The sequence below is a fragment of the Phyllostomus discolor genome, chromosome 8 (assembly GCF_004126475.2).
Source record: "Phyllostomus discolor isolate MPI-MPIP mPhyDis1 chromosome 8, mPhyDis1.pri.v3, whole genome shotgun sequence".
NCBI classification, from domain to species: domain Eukaryota; kingdom Metazoa; phylum Chordata; class Mammalia; order Chiroptera; family Phyllostomidae; genus Phyllostomus; species Phyllostomus discolor.
In genome coordinates, this window is record NC_040910.2 from 74,969,541 (window position 1) to 74,988,203 (window position 18,663).

General features: G+C 38.3%; 1 protein-coding gene across 1 annotated transcript; it reads right to left on the reverse strand.

The window, feature by feature from the left end:
- Positions 1-107: 107 nt before the first annotated feature.
- ASPA (aspartoacylase) lies at positions 108-16,769 on the reverse strand. The gene is made up of 6 exons (XM_028534476.2): positions 16,347-16,769; positions 12,467-12,662; positions 10,967-11,060; positions 9,008-9,115; positions 5,062-5,171; positions 108-908 (listed from the first exon to the last, which is right to left on the reverse strand). The coding sequence occupies exons 1-6, from the start codon at positions 16,580-16,582 to the stop codon at positions 711-713; spliced, it is 942 nt and encodes a 313-aa protein (XP_028390277.1). The 5' UTR covers positions 16,583-16,769; the 3' UTR covers positions 108-710.
- Between the last annotated feature and the right edge of the window lie 1,894 nt (positions 16,770-18,663).

Consider the following 18,663-nt stretch of genomic DNA (forward strand, 5'->3'; position numbering starts at 1 on the left):
GCATCTGAAAGGGGCTCTCAGCACCCTGAGGTCGGTGCAGAGTGAGTGGCCACGCCACAGCAGCGATGCTTTGTGTGGGCTACTGTCTGTCTGCAGACAAAGGACCATTCAGAGGCTTTTGATTTATTCATGTCACCTTTACAATCAGCCCACATTTCTCGTTCACATTTTATCTTCAAAACAGCATTTAAAAATCTCTTATGGGTATCACAACTCTTGCTAAGGTTCATAGGCTGGATACTTAATAAATTAGCATGCGTTTAAATATAAAAAAAATAAAAAATAGTAAGTCCGCACCATTGGTTTCTAGCTGCATTATCCATTATTTGAAAACATACACTTAATTCTATGCTTGTTAATAACTTTTTGTATACAGTAACTGTCTCAATGTAAAAATTTGAATTTAAAAACCATTTATTAAGAATGTTAAACTATCAAAATATAATGTATAAAAAGCTATACAGAGATAAGAAGTGCACTTCTTTGAAAAAGCTATGTACACAATATGGTACCTCTAAAAGATATTAATTTATTTATTCATTCATTCATTCAGGAAATTTGCCTAAATGCCCACTGTGTGCAAGGCACTAAACTAGGTGCTGTGGATTTGCATAAGGCACATTAAATGAAGCACAATTCTGCCCTTTGAGGGCTAACAGACTAGTAGAGTTTTTCAAGATACTGTACAACAAGTGGACTAGAAGTGATTTCTAATGTAAAGCAGAGCGAATACTTTTTGCATTGAGTGTTAGTTTAGTCGTCTTTGCAAAAGCTTCTTTCTTTTCATAATATGCGGCCTCATTTACAAACACTGGGTACACAGTAGAGTCTCCACCCAATGGAATAGTCTTTCCATCAAGAGTTAAAAACACAGGATCCCCAGGGCGCAATGGTTTCCAGTCTTGGTCCTCTCAGGAAACAATTAAAATACATAAATTACATTCAGTTTTTCTCCTACTTTAAAAAAAGTTAATGTGAGGCTGAAGACAACTAAAACATTGTAACACTGGATCCTTATAAAAGAGATACTTGAGAGATACATTGAGAGGCATATGAGTGAACTGACTAAACTTAGAGTAGGAATTTGGCAGCAGCTTTAAGAGTTTCCCTTTTAATATTTATAACTGACATGAAATTAGAATTTGCTTCAATACTGAGTATGCCTTGAGTGTTGCCAAAAAGATTTGTAATATTAAAGGTGAAACGCAATGCACGCCTTCCCACGTGCATCTTCTATCTCTTGCTGGCTGAAATTAAATTCTGCTCAGCAAAATGTAGGAACTATTTGCGAAGAGCCTTCTGTGTACAAGGCATTGTACTGTTGGGAACGTAAAAATGAGAAACATCGCGCCTGCATATGGGGAGGTGTCTCCTTATGGGGACTGCTGAGAGACGGTGGGGCGGACCGGAGGGGTCTGAGGCAAGGCGGAGGTTTTTCGTGGACGGCCCTGCATTATGACCACCAATGAGTTACCCAAAGCTCCTATGCCAGCAGTTTGGAACTGTGAGCCCTCACACCGCAGGAAGCCAAGAGCCGATCTTCTCAAGCTTGGATGCGACTGAGAATCATGTAGGAATTTTGTTAAAACTCAGAATCTGATCCTGCAGGCCTGGGGTAGGGGGTCTGAGAGTCTGCATTCCTAACATTTTCCAGCAGCAGCAGTGAAAGTCTGTTAGCAAAGCAGAAATTCATTCCCCACTCAGACCCACTGAATCAAGATCTTCAAGGCTAACAAACCCTCAGAGTCACATGTACAACATTGAAGTTTGAGACATGCTGCCTGACAGTGATTGGTTCAAGCCTGCTGTGTGATATCATCACCTGAGATGTTAAATATAGAGGAGTAGACTCTCAAGAATGGGGCTCAGGCATCATTTTTTAAACTGACATACAGAAAAATTCATTCATTTTTGTGTATAGTTCTTTGAGTTTTGACAAGTATACAGCTTAGAGTCATATAACCATGTAACTGTGTAATCAAGACACATAAATCCATCACATACCTCCCTCAGTTCCCTCATGATACTCATTCCCTCAGTTCCCTGTTTTTCTTTTTGAATATATTTTATTGATTATGCTATTACAGTTGTTCCATTTTCCCCCTTCATTCCCCTCCATCCTGCATAACCCCTCCCACCCACATTCCCCCCCATGTTCATGTCCATGTGTCATATTTATAAGTTCCTTAGCTTCTACATTTCCCATACTATTCTTACCCTCCCCCTATCTATTTTCTACCTACCATCTATGCTACTTATTCTCTGTACCTTTTGCCCCTCTCTCCCTCCCACTCCCCTGTTGCTAACCCTCCATGTGATCTCCATTTCTGTGTTTCTGTTCTTGTTCTAGTTGTTTGCTTAGTTCGCTTTTGTTTTTGTTTTAGGTGTGGTTGTTAAGAGCTGTGAGTTTGCTGTCATTTTACTGTTCATATTTTTTATCTTCTTTTTCTTAGACAAATCCCTTTAACATTTCACATAATAGGGCTTAGTAATGATGAACCCCTTTAATTTGACCTTATCTGGGAAGCACTTTATCTGCCCTTCTCTTCTGAATGAAAGCTTTGCTGGACAGAGTAATCTTGGATGTAGGTCCTTGCCTTTCATGACTTGGAATACTTCTTTCCAGCTCCTTCTTGACTGTAAGGTCTTTTTTGAGAAATCAGCTGACAGTCTTATTATATATAGTTCCCTGTGTTTCTTTACTTTTAAAACCCCAGGTGATTCTACAGGACAGTGTGGCTGAGAACCACTGCTCTGGACCAGCGGTTTTGGGTGGGAGGTGTGCCCCCAAATGATTCAAGGGTCTTCTTTAACACACCTGTGGCTAGCTGCCACCCCCCACCCCTGCAGAGATTCCAAACCTGGTTGATTTCCTGTCTCCATCTTGATGAGTTAAACCAGAATCTCTGGGGACCTGGGAATCAGGATTTTTAAAAGCTCCTCAGGTGATTCTCCTGTGGACTGAGTTTGAGAACATTCCCTAGAAAATTCCAGTGAACATCCCTAAGAACCATCATTCTTAGAACAAAATCTGAATTCATAACCAGGTTCCTGCCTATGTGTCTGGCTCCAGGGTCTCCTATTCTCTATTCATTCCATTTTCTCCACGGAGGAGAGTCTTCTTGCTGTTCCTCAGACACTTCAAGTTCCTTCCAGCCTCCGGGCCTCTGCACCTGTTTCCCCATGGGTGACTTCTCACCTTCCAGGTTCTGGCCTCAATGCCTCCGTCTCTCAGGAGGCTTTTTCTGATGACTCCATTGAATATGACCCCTTGGCTAACCTTCACTCTATTATTCTGTTTCATTTTTATAGCATTGATTACAATCAGAAATGATCTAGTTTATGTATTATTTATTCATTCATGGTCTGTTCTCCCTCTATTAGTATGGATGCTCCATAAAGGACCAGAACAGGCTGGGCCTGAAATATTTCTTTTATTTATTGAAATAATTAACCAATTAATCCCTCCTGTAGGACACTGAGCCATTCCTTATTGTCTTATCAAATCAAAACTATCTTTTCTGACTTTCATGACCTACCACTAACCTTGTTTGTTGCTGATATTAATCTCACTCCTCTGCCTCCCCAGGGTGATTTTTGTGCCCCTGAAGGATTGTTGACGAACATAAAACTTGAAAGATCAGGCCTTGAAGCCAGTTATGACATCATCGCCTTGGGCTCTGTTTTTCTTGCTCTTTTGTTGTCTGTAGTGCTTCCTTCCTGTCTCCCCACACCCCAATCTTTATCTTTCTTTCTTTTCAAACATTGCCTAAAGCTCCTCCTTCAGGTTGCCACCTGGATCTACTAAGGCCCAAAGTTGGATTTGCTTTATTAGTCTGTATTTTTGGGCAGGCTGCTCTATTAAGTTTGAAGTCTGGATGACTATTATTAGGTTCATTAAAGAGCAGTTTGAGCTGGATCAGTGGTTTTCCGCCCTGATTACTCAGGCCAAAAGGTCAGACCATGTCACAGTGCCGTCCTGCCACTGTTACTTTTTCAAAGGTCTCTAGGCGATGTGCAGCCAGGGCTGAAAGCCCCAGGTGAGGGTAGTCCACTTGGTCCATCTCTGAGGTCTGAGGGTGTGTAGGGTGCTCACAGTGGGAATGGATGGTTCACCTTTTTGGAATATACTCCTCCTGCTTTTACCTTTGCCTTTTCTAGACTCCAACCTCCTCCACTCTCCTAAGGGCCTTTTTCCCTCTTTCACTGTGCCATTAATTATCAAACCAGACAAGCAGCAGATATTGGGAGCCCGAGGAAAGTCAGGAAATGGTGGCAGAAAACATTCCAAAGAAAGAGGTTTTGATTGTTTGGCTCTCACTCACTAGGTGGTGATCACAGGGAGGTGACAGCAATGTGAACTGCAGAGAACAGTAGCTCTGGGTCTGCCATGGGTGGCTATGTGGCCGTGGGAAAGATCTAACAGCTGAGCTTCTGTTTGCTCATGTTAAGTAATACTTTTTAAAAAAAGGTTTATTTACTTATTTTTAGAGAGAGGGGAAAGGAGGGAGAAAGAGAGGGAGAGAAACATCAGTGTGAGAGAGAAACATTAATCGGTTGCCACCTGACTGAGGACCAGGCCTAGCAACCCAGGCATGTGCCCTGATGGGGAATCAAACCGGTGGCCCCTCACTCTGTGGAACGACACCCAACCAACTGAGCCACACTGGCCAGGGCTGTTTTCTAACGTTAAAATAAATATTATAATTTCCTACCCTTTGCTCCTGGGCAGGAATTTTACCTTCTCTGAGAGCCCATGTCTGACCACTCCTCCCTGCCTCATTATCATTTTTAAACTACACTTTAGAGTGTGGTGTGTCTAGACTGTGACTCCCACAGGAATACAGACCATGTCCAGTAATAGATTTCTAGGGCCAGCACAGGACTCACTAAATAAATTTCATGTATCAAGTCAAGGTCTGTACACCTTACCTACACTGCAGTGTGTCTGAGAATACAACAAATGAGCCAATGTATGTAAAGTGCTTTATAAATTATAAAGTTCTACTCAAAGGCGGGGCCTTATTACTTTGAATATTTTAAAGAAACAGCATATGTTACCTGCAGATTAGGGTGGATGATAGCAGCAATTTCTCCATTTTCATTCCTGGGATAATCAACTTTCTCCATTATTTTATAGACTTCAATAGCACAAGGAGGAAATTCTTTTCCTATGGTCAAAAAAAGTAAGTATAAATAGCAACTGAAAAAAGGAAATTGATGCTTTAAGGGGAGAACAACAACTGAAAAGTGAAGACATACAGTTGCGGATTGAATGTCAACTATAATTGAAAAAAAGAAAAAAGAAGACAGTCACAGGGAAAATACACTATTTCTGTTAAGGATGTTCATAAACAATGCTAAGCCAAAAGATGTTCTAGAAGTATTCCTATCAACACACTGCTCACAAGCACACTGACAGACAGCAGAAGAAAATGGAACTTTAAAAGGCCAGCGTGAGAGAAAAAGAGCGTGGGACCGGGAGTCAGGACACCCAGGTTGCAATTTCCCAGCTGCATGATCTCAAGCAAGAGGCTTCACTTCTGGAGGCTCACTTTCTTTATGTGTCAAACGAAGGTTTTGAATCAGCTGACCTTGGAGCTCCCTTCCAGCTCTGACATGCTGCAATTGCATATCCTCCAGAGGCCTTCCAGCAGGTTAGGGGACTTCACCATTGCACTCCTTCTCCTAAGTACATTAAACCCTTGGACAGATCTTGGGATGCAGGAAGACGGCCAATGGTGGAGTCCAACTTTCAAAAATGCAGCAACATTAAAAGACCTAGTGCCTGGAAACTTGACAAAGGAGTAGTTTACATGCATACCAGGCAATCTCTGAGCAAACGGAATGAACTTTCATTAAATGTAGGGCCTGTAGTATGCTATGATTGCAGCTTAAAGGAAAATCTTCCTTTGTCCTTGGAGCAGTAAGTACAGCTGGGTTGGAATGTGGATATTCTGCAGTCACTTCTGTATCAGCTAGCTTTGGCTGAAAAACACACTACCCTAGAATTCAGTGGCACAGAGCCATGACCCTTTATCTCATGATTCTCTGGGTTAGTTGGGCACTTCCTGTGGTTTAAGCTGGCTTGGCTGATTTCTAATTGGCTTGCTCATGCATTTGTGGTGAGCTGGCAGGTCTGCTGGAGGCTAGATGATTTAAGATGACCTTACTGTCATGTCTGGCACTTGACAGGCTATCAACTGGAGCTGCAGAAGAAACACTGGCCAGGCTGTTGAAGTCCTCTGCCTCATAGTTTTCCATTAATCAGAAGGATAGGGTAGGCTGATTAACATAATGGCAGTAGAGGGTACCCAAGGTCAGTAAGAGAACAATCCTCAAGGTATAACTTCTTTACAGGCCTCTTACGTGACACAAAGCAAGTCACGTGACCAAGCCACATTCAAGGGAGTAGAGAAATAGACTCCATCTCTTGGTAGAAGGATTTAAGTTTGCAGGGACATGGGTGTGGGGAAGGAAAGAATTTGCAGCCATTTTTACAATCTACCAAACCTTCCAAGGTGAAGATGAAACTTAACAGATGTCATCTTTTTAAACTAGAAGGTCCATTAGGCGGAAAGGCAAAAGTCATAGGACACAAAGGAGCATGTTTTTGGAACTTAGAATCTCTGAGTTGGAAGGAGCCTTGAATGCCTCACGTCATTGATGCTTGAGTATTCTCCACAACTTTTTGGCCACGTGGCCATCTCTCTCCTGCTCAAGCAGCCTCATGAAGTGTGGTCCATTCCATTACTGGTCAACTTGTTCATTGGAAATTTATGTCACAAGTTAACTTTATCCCACCACTTCTATTCTGCTCTTGAGTCACAGAAAACATGTGTAATTGCTTTCCAATATAAAATTTCAAATTCTTCAACATTCTCAGTTCTCTCCTTGGGTAACCTCTACTTTACAGATGTTCTTCTTGAAATACAGATTCAGAATTTATTCAGAGTTCTCCAAGGCAGGGAACAAACCATAACCTCCCTCATTCTGGGATTATCTTAAAACATAGAAGCAAAACTTTGTTCCCGATGTATTTAACCTAAAACCTTTGGTTTAGATGATCATTAAAGATTGTCAGGACTTTTTGGATCCACCTTCTGAACCAGGTATTTTCCTGTCACATATCCCTTATATAAAAGCATGTCACTTCTGTCCTCACACAAGACACTAACAATAACTTTGAGTAGCACAGAGTCAAGGATGGAGCTCTTCTACACATTTCCAGAGACTTTGTTTCTAGGTGGTCATGATCAACATTCTTTGGGTAATGGTGCTCTTTCCATAGTAGGTAAAAATCTACTAAGCTGGATAGTCTAAATTAACAGTAGTTTAAAATGTTTGAATTACAGAATCCTTTGCTTGAAAGAAATGTTATGTGGAAGAGTAATAAAATAGATAGAAAAACTTCTCTGGTTAAAGCAGGGGGAAATGTAGGGGTGGGGGAGGTTGACTGACCTGGAGCTACTAGGACAACTTCTAGATCCCACCCCCGTGGGAGAAATCTAAAGACTATAATTTGAAAACCATTTTTTTTTTCACTCAGGTTTGCAGCCTTATACTCAGGTGCATCATTTCTTAACCCATGGCAGTTCCACACTTAACTACTTGAAGGGTTTCTTGTGAATAAGTTGCAACCTTCTCAAGACCAGAGCCATTAGACAGTATAGAACCTGTCCTCACACAAAGGTGGTGGGAAGCTGATTTTTAGTCTTTATGACCTGGGAGTCAAAGGATTCCCAGAAAAATTTCCTCTGATTGTGGCCAGGCTCATTCTCTGAGGTTAAGGAGTTACACACTCCTCACGGACACTGAACTACTCATCAGCTTTGTCACTATAATGACACATCCCTCAAGGACAATTTAAATTCAGCCTGTTGGAACAATTATCTACATAGGATGTCTTTCTACATTTTATTATTATTATAATTATAAAATAATTTAAAGTAAACTTAATTCTTAAATAATTAATAGACATTTTTGCTGCTGTTTTAGATTTACCAAATAAATGAGCAGATAATACATAAAGTTTCATGTATCTACTAATTAAATTATTTCTTAATTACACACAAAACATGAACACATCATTCTTCTTGAAAACAATGAAAACAAATTCAACCTGTTTTTTCTCTCCCCTCCCCAATAATCACTACTATCAGTTTGGTGTGTTTTCTTCAGGAATTTGTCCTGTACACTAACATATGTATTGAGGTATGTATATGCATTCTAGCAAAGAGTTTGTTATTACCATTTTATTTAATATTGTTTTGAGGAAATTGGTATACTGCATACTTTGGTCTGCACCTTGCTTTCTTTAATTAGCAATGCACTGTATTTTGAAGATCTTTCCGTGTTAGTTTAATTGTTTGTCCATGGATGGGCATTCAGGTTGTTTCTACTGCTTGTTGTCACAGGCAATGCTGCCTGATGTGGAGCCGCAGGGTCTCAGGACTGGTGCATCACGGAAGGTGGGTGCTGCAGAACTCTTCTCTAGCGTGTCCTTGCCATCCCCTCTTTTGACACCCTCACCAACACAATATTACCAGATGTTAATATTTTCCTACTCTAATGGAGTAAAATGGCTTCTCATTTTAATCTCCTTTTCTCTAGTTACTAGTGATATTGGATATCTTTTCAAATGTCTATGGACATTTGTACTTCTTAGTACATCTGTTTTTTTAAAAAATGGAAATTAATAGGAAAATGAGGACTTTATTTGGAGAGCTTTAATTGGTCATTACTTTTCTTTTTCTTCTTCTTTTTTTTTTTTTTTTGAATGTATCAGTCTGGTCATTGAGGAATGGCTGAAGTGAATGAAAATTTTAAAAAACACCTAATATCCTGAGCATGAGAATCTGACCCAGGTGACAGTTGCTGTTTCAGTGTGTAGTTGTTCAATTATCATGTGTGCTCACATCCTCTCCCTTTTCTGGTATATTTGCATGCATGCACACATGCACACACACACTAACAATTAAGATAACAGTTCTCACCTACTACTTACCTTCATTGAAATTATGTATAAAATCAAGAGCATATTTAATCATTTTTCTCATTTGATCCAAAATATCAGCTCTCAGAACCCCTTGAGGCTGGGGACCAACTTCGATACCTAGGTACAGAATGAGAGATAGTCATGTTTACATAAGCCTTAGAATATATTATAAAATTGAACATTTTAATATATCAAGTCTGGAATTCCATCATTAAAAATTGGTAAGAAGTTAGACCACCTAGCCCTGGCTGGTGTAGCTCAGTGGATTGAGCACGGACTGCGAGCCAAAGTGTTGCAGGTTCGATTCCCAGTCAGGGTACATGCCTGGGTTGCAGGCCATGACCTCCAGCAACTGCACATAGATATTTCTCTCTGTCTTTCTCCCTCCCTTCTCTTTCTAAAAATAAATAAATAAAATCTTAAAAAAGGAAGTTAGACTATTTAACATCATGAAAAATATTTGAGACATAATGTTGGATAAAAATAAAGCAGGACATTTACATGTACAAGTTATATGCACAGTAAAAGGAGGCTGGGAGAGCACAAGATAAAAGTCGAAGAGTTGTGTTAAGAGTTGCAAATCTTGGGGTCTTTTTCCTTTACATTTCATTCAATATTGTCAAAAATTAAAAATGCATAATATTGTAAAAGGGGCAGATAAACATACACTGTAACATAAAAGCTGCTAAACATATCAGTGGGTAGGTATTCAGCTAAAAGCCACATTGCTCCATGAACATCGTAGACCAAGACTGCTCTTTCAAAAAATGAAAGAAAATACAATGGAAGGGAAGAAAAAATCCCTTTACAAATAATAAGTTTCAATGAAAGAAAAAATATTGCTCTTTCAAAGTCTGGGAATCATACCCTTCATTTGGTGTTGCAGAGAAATAGGATCTATCTCCATCCCTTACTGTTAAGCACCCGATCTATCTCCATCCCTTACTGTTAAGCACCTGGACTGGGATACTTAGCTCCCTCCAACTGATCCCCTGAATACGCACCAAAAGTATCAACAATTGAGTAAGCAAGGTCATTTGAAGTTTTATTACATTGTTTGACAACTTGTTTTAAATTCAGTTGCTCTTGGTGAAACTGTCTGACATCTAACAAAAAAGATTTTAAGTTGTGACAGCAATTGTAATGATTGTAGTGGAGTCTGCCAATAGTTAGGCTTCTAGGTCACTCAGGACAGAGAACAGAATATAGAAAAAAGAAACTATCTGTGTCAAAGGGTGTATGAGAGCACGTGCATGCATGTGGGAAATTCCAGAAAGTAAAGTGAGTTCACAGCCCAGAAACTTACGGGGCAAGCAAGTGAATGGATGATCGTTTATGGGAAACTCTGCTGCAGAGAAGGGCTAAGCAGGATGTTGGGAGAAGATTTTCTATGATTTTTTTTGTGTTTCTGCACATCTCTCCAGCAAGCCACTGAATGCCTTGGTTCCAAATTATTTTTCAAGAATAATGTCTTCCATGGAGCAAAAGTCAGGTATGTTTATTGTAGATAAAAGATTCAAGTTCCCTCAGCTCATTGTTTCTCTCATGGAATGCAGAGAAACTGCTCAATGAAATTGAGGAAATTTTACATAGTTTGAGTCTGTCTGGAGTTAGTTTACCTATTACTTGACAATTATAAGCCAAAGTGATGAGCAAGGCAACTATAAATATTCTTTAAAAAAAGATTTTATTTATTTATTTTTAGAGAGAAGGGAAGGGAGGGAGAAAGAGAGGGAGAGAAACGCCAATGTGTGGTTGCCTCTCATGCGCCCCCTACTAGGGACCTGTCTCACAACCCAGGCATATACCCTGACTGGGAATCGAACCAGTGGCCCTTTGGTTCTCAGGCCCATGCTTAATCCAGTGAACTACACCAGCCAGGGCTAAATATTCTTAAAAACATTTTTTTCTCAGCATTCCATCTAGGACACATTTTATTTAGTTGTGACAATGGGAAATATGACTTACCAACAGGATATGTGGCTATAGAGCGAGTGGTTGCGTATTTGAGGGATGGATGCTCAATAAGATACACATAGCAGGGTAATGGAGACAAAGAAGTCTGAAATGAATTGAAAACATCTTTCTCATTATGTCAAGACCATATGCTTTGCTCTTTCTCCTGCTACCAAGTCAATAATGCCTTCAAGATGTTTTACTATATCTACTAAGATTAGTAAGAGCTCTATGAGACAAACTCTAAAACCCAATGTTGTTATTGAAGCTCTGAAAACATAAACATAAATTACATATAAAATTGAACTATGCATAGCTTTCTGGGTAAAATATAAACTAAATTCTGAAGAACTATTATTAAAGAACATGACATAAGTTTTCCTTCTGAATGAATTTGGTTATTTCTTTTTTCATCACTGGTCACACTTACTATTTAGCTTAGTATTGTTCTTAAAGAACTCTGTACCTATCCCTGCGATCCAGGTCTCTGCAGATGCTGGGTAATTCCTGCTACCTCCACTGATCTGAATGAGAGTTCAAGACAGGCCTCCCAGTTTTGATAGTATTGTCAGCCATGCTGCTTCCATGCCTGGCAACCAAAGCATTAAGCTCTCCTTCAATGAGCAATAAAGAATAGCTTCATCATGATCTCCTACAGAACTATCTAGTTATTGTCAAAAACTCAAAGGAAACAAAAATAATGGCCAGTCTTTACTGTCTGTGAGGTATTAGGCTAAATGCTTTAAGTACTTTCTTATTTAAGGGTTTTAACAGCCTTATAAATAAATGTTGTTATTATGTCAACTTTATAAAATGAGGAAAGCAAGATTTTTGGGAGTTGTCTTATCCAAGGTAGTAAATAAGGAAGTCAGAATTTGAACTTAGGTTCTCCTGGCTACATGGGTCAAATTCTTTCCTCTAAATCATACCAGCTCTCTGGAAGGAAGGACATTTATTATACAATAATAAGCATACAGATTATTATTTGTGTTTTTGCTGAGTTGTTATTTTCCAGTAATTTTTCTCTAGCTGTGAGCACTGGATTGCTGAATTTTTTGCCCTGTAGACTTCTGAGCCTTGACATGGTTAGCTATGTGAAGCACTGACAGATCAGATGTGTGCTGGGGTATCTGAATCAAAGGCAGAGAAGGGCAAGCCTAAAGAGAGTCAATCTTTTCATCATTGGTCTATAGTCAACATTAAACGACTGTTTTTGAGCTTCTTAAAACTGTAATTGAACTATTTCAACCATATCATTTTAGCTTTTGGTATTAATTTTACCAAATAGCCTATGATTTGGTAGCTGTCTGGATAAAAGATTTATAATTTTATAGATATAAGAATCTACAAATGTTTTATTCTTTTACGCATTTCCCTTCATTTCCCCCCCTCCCACTTCTCCACCTCTCTCAGACACTCCCTCCTGATCCCTTTTCTGGTTGTTTTATGTCTGAAATTGACTTCAAAGTACAGGTCTTATTGCAAGTTACAAATTAATAACATTGACATTACCTTAATATAATGGAACATCTGAATTAAAAAGTCATTCCTGGAATCTTCAAGAATTAGGGTGCACCCCATGTTAGAGGTAGTATTGTGAAGGTCAAAAATAATGTCATAGGAGTCTTCACTGTCTTTTGGACCAAATAAATTATTTATTTCTTGAGCCCTTCTTACTTCATATGGTAAATCCTCTGAAATTTTTTTGCTGTCATTAGCAGAGAGAAAAAGATTAACAATATCTGTGGCTAATATAACACAAATATAAAATAATAACACAGTGTATAAGGAACCAGTTGCTAATCTTTTAAAAACCTGTGAGGGAAATGGAAACTTATTTGAAAACATTACAAATGAAAAATTACATTTGTTTCCTTCATTTGATCCTATGTAATGTTGTATTGGCATGCTCTCAAATAATATCTCATTTATGTGGCTGTCAAAGGAAGGACATTTCAAACAGAATTTACCATTTGACTTCAACCTTGAACAAAATTTGTCCATTGATTTAGTCAAGTTTCTTAGTAGCTATGTGCACTGGGCTACTGTGGGTCTAGAAAATCAAATGCAATTTTTTTGCCCTCTAGCTAACTGCAGTGCATAAAGATAGTTAAACTTAGACAATGTTCACATTGTCTAATTAAGGATTCTTAACTGAGGCTCAGGCACCACTAGGGATCCAGGGACAAGCTTCACAGACAAGTCTGTAAACCCTGAGAAAATGCAACACTTTTGCAGACATATGCAACTTTTTCCTGAGATAAAGGTTAATAGTTTTTATTGAATTCTGAAATGAGCCTCTACCTGCCTCCTCACCATTTCCTGTGATGGTTAGGATAAATTCTTTTCTTACTATACATGATGATGATTTAAGTTTATCTTTCTCATTAAACAATTCAACCATTTCTTTATAATTCCATCTATGTATTTCTATTTCCTGATTATTTTTGCTAGTATCTTCAAGGGACCTACAGTTTGCTCCTGGGTAATTTCTGCTTGGGCAGCAATCAGGAAGGTAGAGCAACTGGTTTTTGACCAGGAAGCAAAAACTATGACGTCAAACACTGCATGCTAAGGACAGCATAGTGGGAAGATGAAAGGAACCTGTGGCATTCATGGTATCATTGAGCCACTGAGTGCCTGGACTTACTATTTGTGAAAAAGAAATCCTTATTTGTTTAAGCCACTGTCTTCCAGTTTCTATTATTTTTAACTAAACATAGTTTTTAATAGATATATTAGTATAAGCATTTTCAAAGTTAATTCATGAAACAGCTCAATTAGGTTCTCCCACTCCCAAATGATTAGCTTCTAATTCTCCTGCATGAGTTAACCACTAGCCATCCAGTTGCTCAGACTCAAGGCTTGAAGCCTTAAAGGATAATGGATACTTTGAGTTCTCATGCCTGGAGTCCAGGTCGTAAGGAAGAGTCCCAAAGGATGAAGCTAAAAGAGTGGGCAGAGGAAGACCCTAAAGAGTGCATCAGCTGTGCTAAGTTACTTAAATCTATTCTGGATAAAAGATTTTTGAAGAATTTTCAGCAGGGGAGAGACATGATAAGATTTGCATACATGTTAGCTATGGCCTTATAGTATGCTTTGACTAAGGTAACTAACATGCACATCTAACATGCAAGGGAACACTTTTGCGCTGTTGGTGGGAACACAGATTGGTGCAGCTATTGTGGAAAGCAGTATGGAAATACCTCAAAAAATTAAAAATGGAATTGCCGTATGACCCAACAATCCCACTTCTGGGAATGTAGCTGAAGAAACCCAAAACGCTAATATGAAAGAACATAAGTACCCCTATGTTCAGTGCAGCATTATTTACAACTGCCAAGATATGGAAGCAGCCCAGGTGTCCACCAGTAGATGAGTGTATAAAACGACTATGGGACATTTACACAATGGAATACTACTTGTCCATAAAAAAAGAAAATTTTAACCTTTGCGATGGCATGGATGGACATGGAGAACATTATGCTAAGTGAAATAAGCCAGTCGGAGAAAGACAAGAACCACATAATTTAACTTATACATAGACTCTAATGAACAAACTGAATGAACAAGCTAAACATAGACAGACTCTTAGATAGAGCTATTGAGTGGGGAGGTTAGGGGGTGGAGGAATTGAGCAAAAAGGAAAAAGGACTCATGGACATGGACAACAGTGTGGTGATTGTAGCGGGGAGGAGTATATAAGGAGGTTATATGGTAATGGAACAAATACAATAAAAAAATTAAAAAAAAGATTTGCATGTTGAGATGATCCTTATGGCTGCTACCACAGAGAGACTCCATGGCAGGAAGGACTGAACTAAGGCAGGATGCAGAAGGATTCTTCAGGAGGCTACTCTGACTGCCTCCACAAGAAATAAACTAATGTAGTGAAAATGGAAAGGAAGATTGGATTTGCAGAATATTTGCAATTATTCACTACTTGACTATTTAGGAAGACTTAGTGACCCACTAGACGAGGGGGATGAGGGATGAGGAAGGTTCCAAGATGATTTTCACAGAGGATTTGGTGGCTAATGCTGATATTGCTGAGATGGAGAACACAGGAGAAGTCACTAACTGGGGAGAAGGAGGACAGGAGGAGGCAATTAATTTATCTGCCTCATGAGTTTCCATGCAACCCTGAGAGGGGACTGCCTGGCCTCTGAATTGCATTTAAATGTAAAAAGTACAATAGAAGGTGAATTTACTTTAAAAGACTGCTCTCATTGAAATGCATACTACTGAGTGGTCATATGAGAAAACTCACCCTAGTCCATTTAAGAGTTACTTGGGAAGTTAACATGTCATCTGTAAGAGTTATTCTTCAACAAATTCTTACTCGTAATATGAGTTAGTTAATAGCTATTTTGAGTGAATAGATAAATTTTAATTGTGTTGACATAACCTCAATCATGAAGACAAAGCATTATTGAAATTAAAATTTATGCTAGTAAAAATATGATTTGATACACAAAGTACGACTAATGTGTAATTGTCTGGGAAAAAAATCTATTCCATAAAGTGAGTCATATTTGTACTAAAAGTAGTAACAATCTTTTGATCTGTGGTGAGATTATATTTAAGTAACTCTCTAAACTCAAATTAGCCTTTACTAGAAAATGAGTACATACAACAGCACAGTGTTAGTTGTTCCTGTCCCTGTCTTATATCCTAGCTACTAGTCTGCCGACTTTTTAAGGGTAGAAACTACTTTGCACATAGCTTTGTACTCACATTGTACCTGGAACAGAAGAGTAGGTTATAGTAATGTTTTTAGACAGGTGAAAGAAAGAAGTGGTAAAAAGAAAATAATTAGAGACCTACATATGTACAGTAGTAGCTATAATGATGTAAACAGAGGCAAAAATAATTAATCAGAACATACCTAGAGTGTCATGGTTGGATACTTTCATTGACCAAATATTAAGACATTACACTTTTCTTAACTAGAACTTTATGCAGTACTATAAACATAGTTGCATAAAACATAGTAGTGAATAACCTAGAAAGCTAACTCATGCATACATATCCAAGTATAGTGACCAAACACTAATAATTCAAAAGACTATTAAATCTATTTCTTTAAAGATAGATTTAAAAGTAAAAACTTTTGTTATTTATCTCAGTCTGTAGAAAATACATTTAAGAAGAAAATCAGTTGAGAATAGTCTGATGCTTAAAAAGGTTTATAAAACAGCATGTGAATGCCCAGTTTAGAGAACTGAGCAATTCATAATAGGGTGTGATTAAAAGCGAAAGTGATTTTATTCACAATAGTGAACACAGGAATAGCACGTAAATATACATATACATGTTCTCTCCCACACCCACACACAACACTTTTCTCTCTCTCTCTCACACCCACACACCCCCCAAAATATAGCCTTACCCAAGATTTTCAGGGTTAAAAACTCGATTCAGGTCACAGTCAATGTATCTGGTACACTTCTTCACTGCTCTTGGGTTGGTGATAAATGGTTTCACCTCCAGCCCTGTCCTCTGAATCTCGGCGGCATTCTCTAGCCAGTGCTTAACTAGAAATACTCCTGTTAGCTCATTGCCGTGAGTTCCTCCAAAGATAGCAACTTTTTTAATGGAATCTTTAACAACATGGCATGAAGTCATTTTATCAAAGAATTTTATCTGATTCCTGCAATTCACAAAAGAGGAGATCAAAGAAAACTTAATTTCTTTAGAAAAGTTTAGAAATTTAAATCTAAATGAGACTTTAACCAAAGTGCAAAGTACAGAGTTCTCTTGAGTGGAGTGTACTTTAATTCTCTGTTACGAGTTTGCAGCCTTGTTTATTATAGGGGCACTCCCTTCTCTAGCCCTGCCCTTTACCATATTTGGATCAAAATATGCAGAGATCAACTAGAGTTACAGCTGTTCACTTTGACTTCTGACTCCCTCAAATGGTGGGTAGATCTAAATGCAGTAATAAATTAGCATTTTATTCTAACACAAAAATTGCGTTTCCTTTTCAGCTAGACCATATAATGGTGCTTTCATGCCCATTTGTGGTAATACAAAAGTTTTTACATTTCTAATCCTCCAAAATAAAAAATGACATAAAATGCATATTATTGTTCAATATTTATAATTTCCACTTGTATTTAAAAACATTTCTTCCCTAAAACGAGTTCAGGTGCTTTTCTTCATCTGAGGGCATTTGAATTTCATCTCTACAAACAGTCAAGGGCAGACCTTCAGAATGCTTTAAACAATTTATTTTAATTGATTTTTAGAGAGAGAAAAAGAGAGAGAGATTGATTTGTTGTTCCACTAACTTATGCATTCGTTGGTTGCTTCTTCTATGTGCCCTGACTGGGGATCAAACCTGCAACCTTGGCATATGAGGATGATGCTCTAACCAACTGAGCTAGCTGACCAGGGTCCAGAATGCTTTTTTTGTGGTCAGAGACACAAAAGCCCCAAGCAATAATCACTGGGACTTAAAAAGCTACTTAGAAACAAGCCTTTAATTTCTTTCTCATGAAGTTTTTGGTAATTCCGTATCAATGTAAGAATCTTTCTCACTTTCTTGACTCAATGCTAAAGAAAAAGCAATTGTTAGTAATTTTCAAGGCTTTGTAATGCCTGAAAATGTCTAGGGGCATGCTGTATATACCAACCAGATTATACAAGTTTATGCAGACACAGTACACCTAACTTACTGCCAGCACAGACTCTCCACTGGAATGTGTTACTCAAGATGGGGTCTTATTAGGGGAAGCTAGCCAGAACATTAAGATGATTATATTCCCTTGGAGAAGTGATTCTGAACCAAATTTGATTTGATTTCATGCACAATTGCCCAGAAAGTCAAATATGTGCCAGTGCCGGAAACATTGTATGTACTAGTCATGAAAGATTTTTTGATAGAGGTACAACAAGAATAATTAATGATAGCTGCAAAGTAGTTTTATCTACAATGTTTTTCTGCACATGTTATCTCAGTTTATTCACATATCCACTTTATAAGATAGGGCATGTCAGGTATTGACATCCCCATTGGAGGGGTAAAGGAAAGAGAAGTTAAGTAACTTGATTAAGGTTTCTCAGCTATCAGGAGAAAAACTCTGCCTGGGACCCAGGTTTTTCAATTTTAAGTTCAGTGTTTTTCACAGAACAATAGGGTGATCTGTTAATTTTTGCCTTCCCCAAAGTTCTAATTTTGCTCATTTAGAATTCACATAAACAGTCACTACACAGTGTGCCCAAGAAACAAACAAGTATACAAACAAAATGCATGATAGAAATAGAAAATGTAAATACTTCAAAACATTTAATAAACCAATTCCTATGTTCTTCCTTTAAAAGATTATAATGTACAGATAGAGAAAGCAATCTAATAAAATCTAAATTTACATATTAAAGTGACTGTCCTAAATAAAAGCCCCAGTAGCCTTTGATTTTCTACCCACATGATGTACACTTGAACACTTCGGTGTAGAGATGCTGAAAATGAGTATAAATACAAACAGACAGTAGTTACATCGTTTAGTTCCTTCGGTTTTAAGAGCAGTAACTATGGTGAATTATTAACATTTGATTATATTTTGTCTGTTGTTTTCTGCTGATTTGTGGTTAGTCCCGTCCTTTGCCCCAGTCTTTCTGGAAATGCTGCTTCAGTTATTTACTCATAGCTGGCACAGATGACTCGGATTTCAAGGCTCGTTTTATGGAATTTTCACAGATCAGCA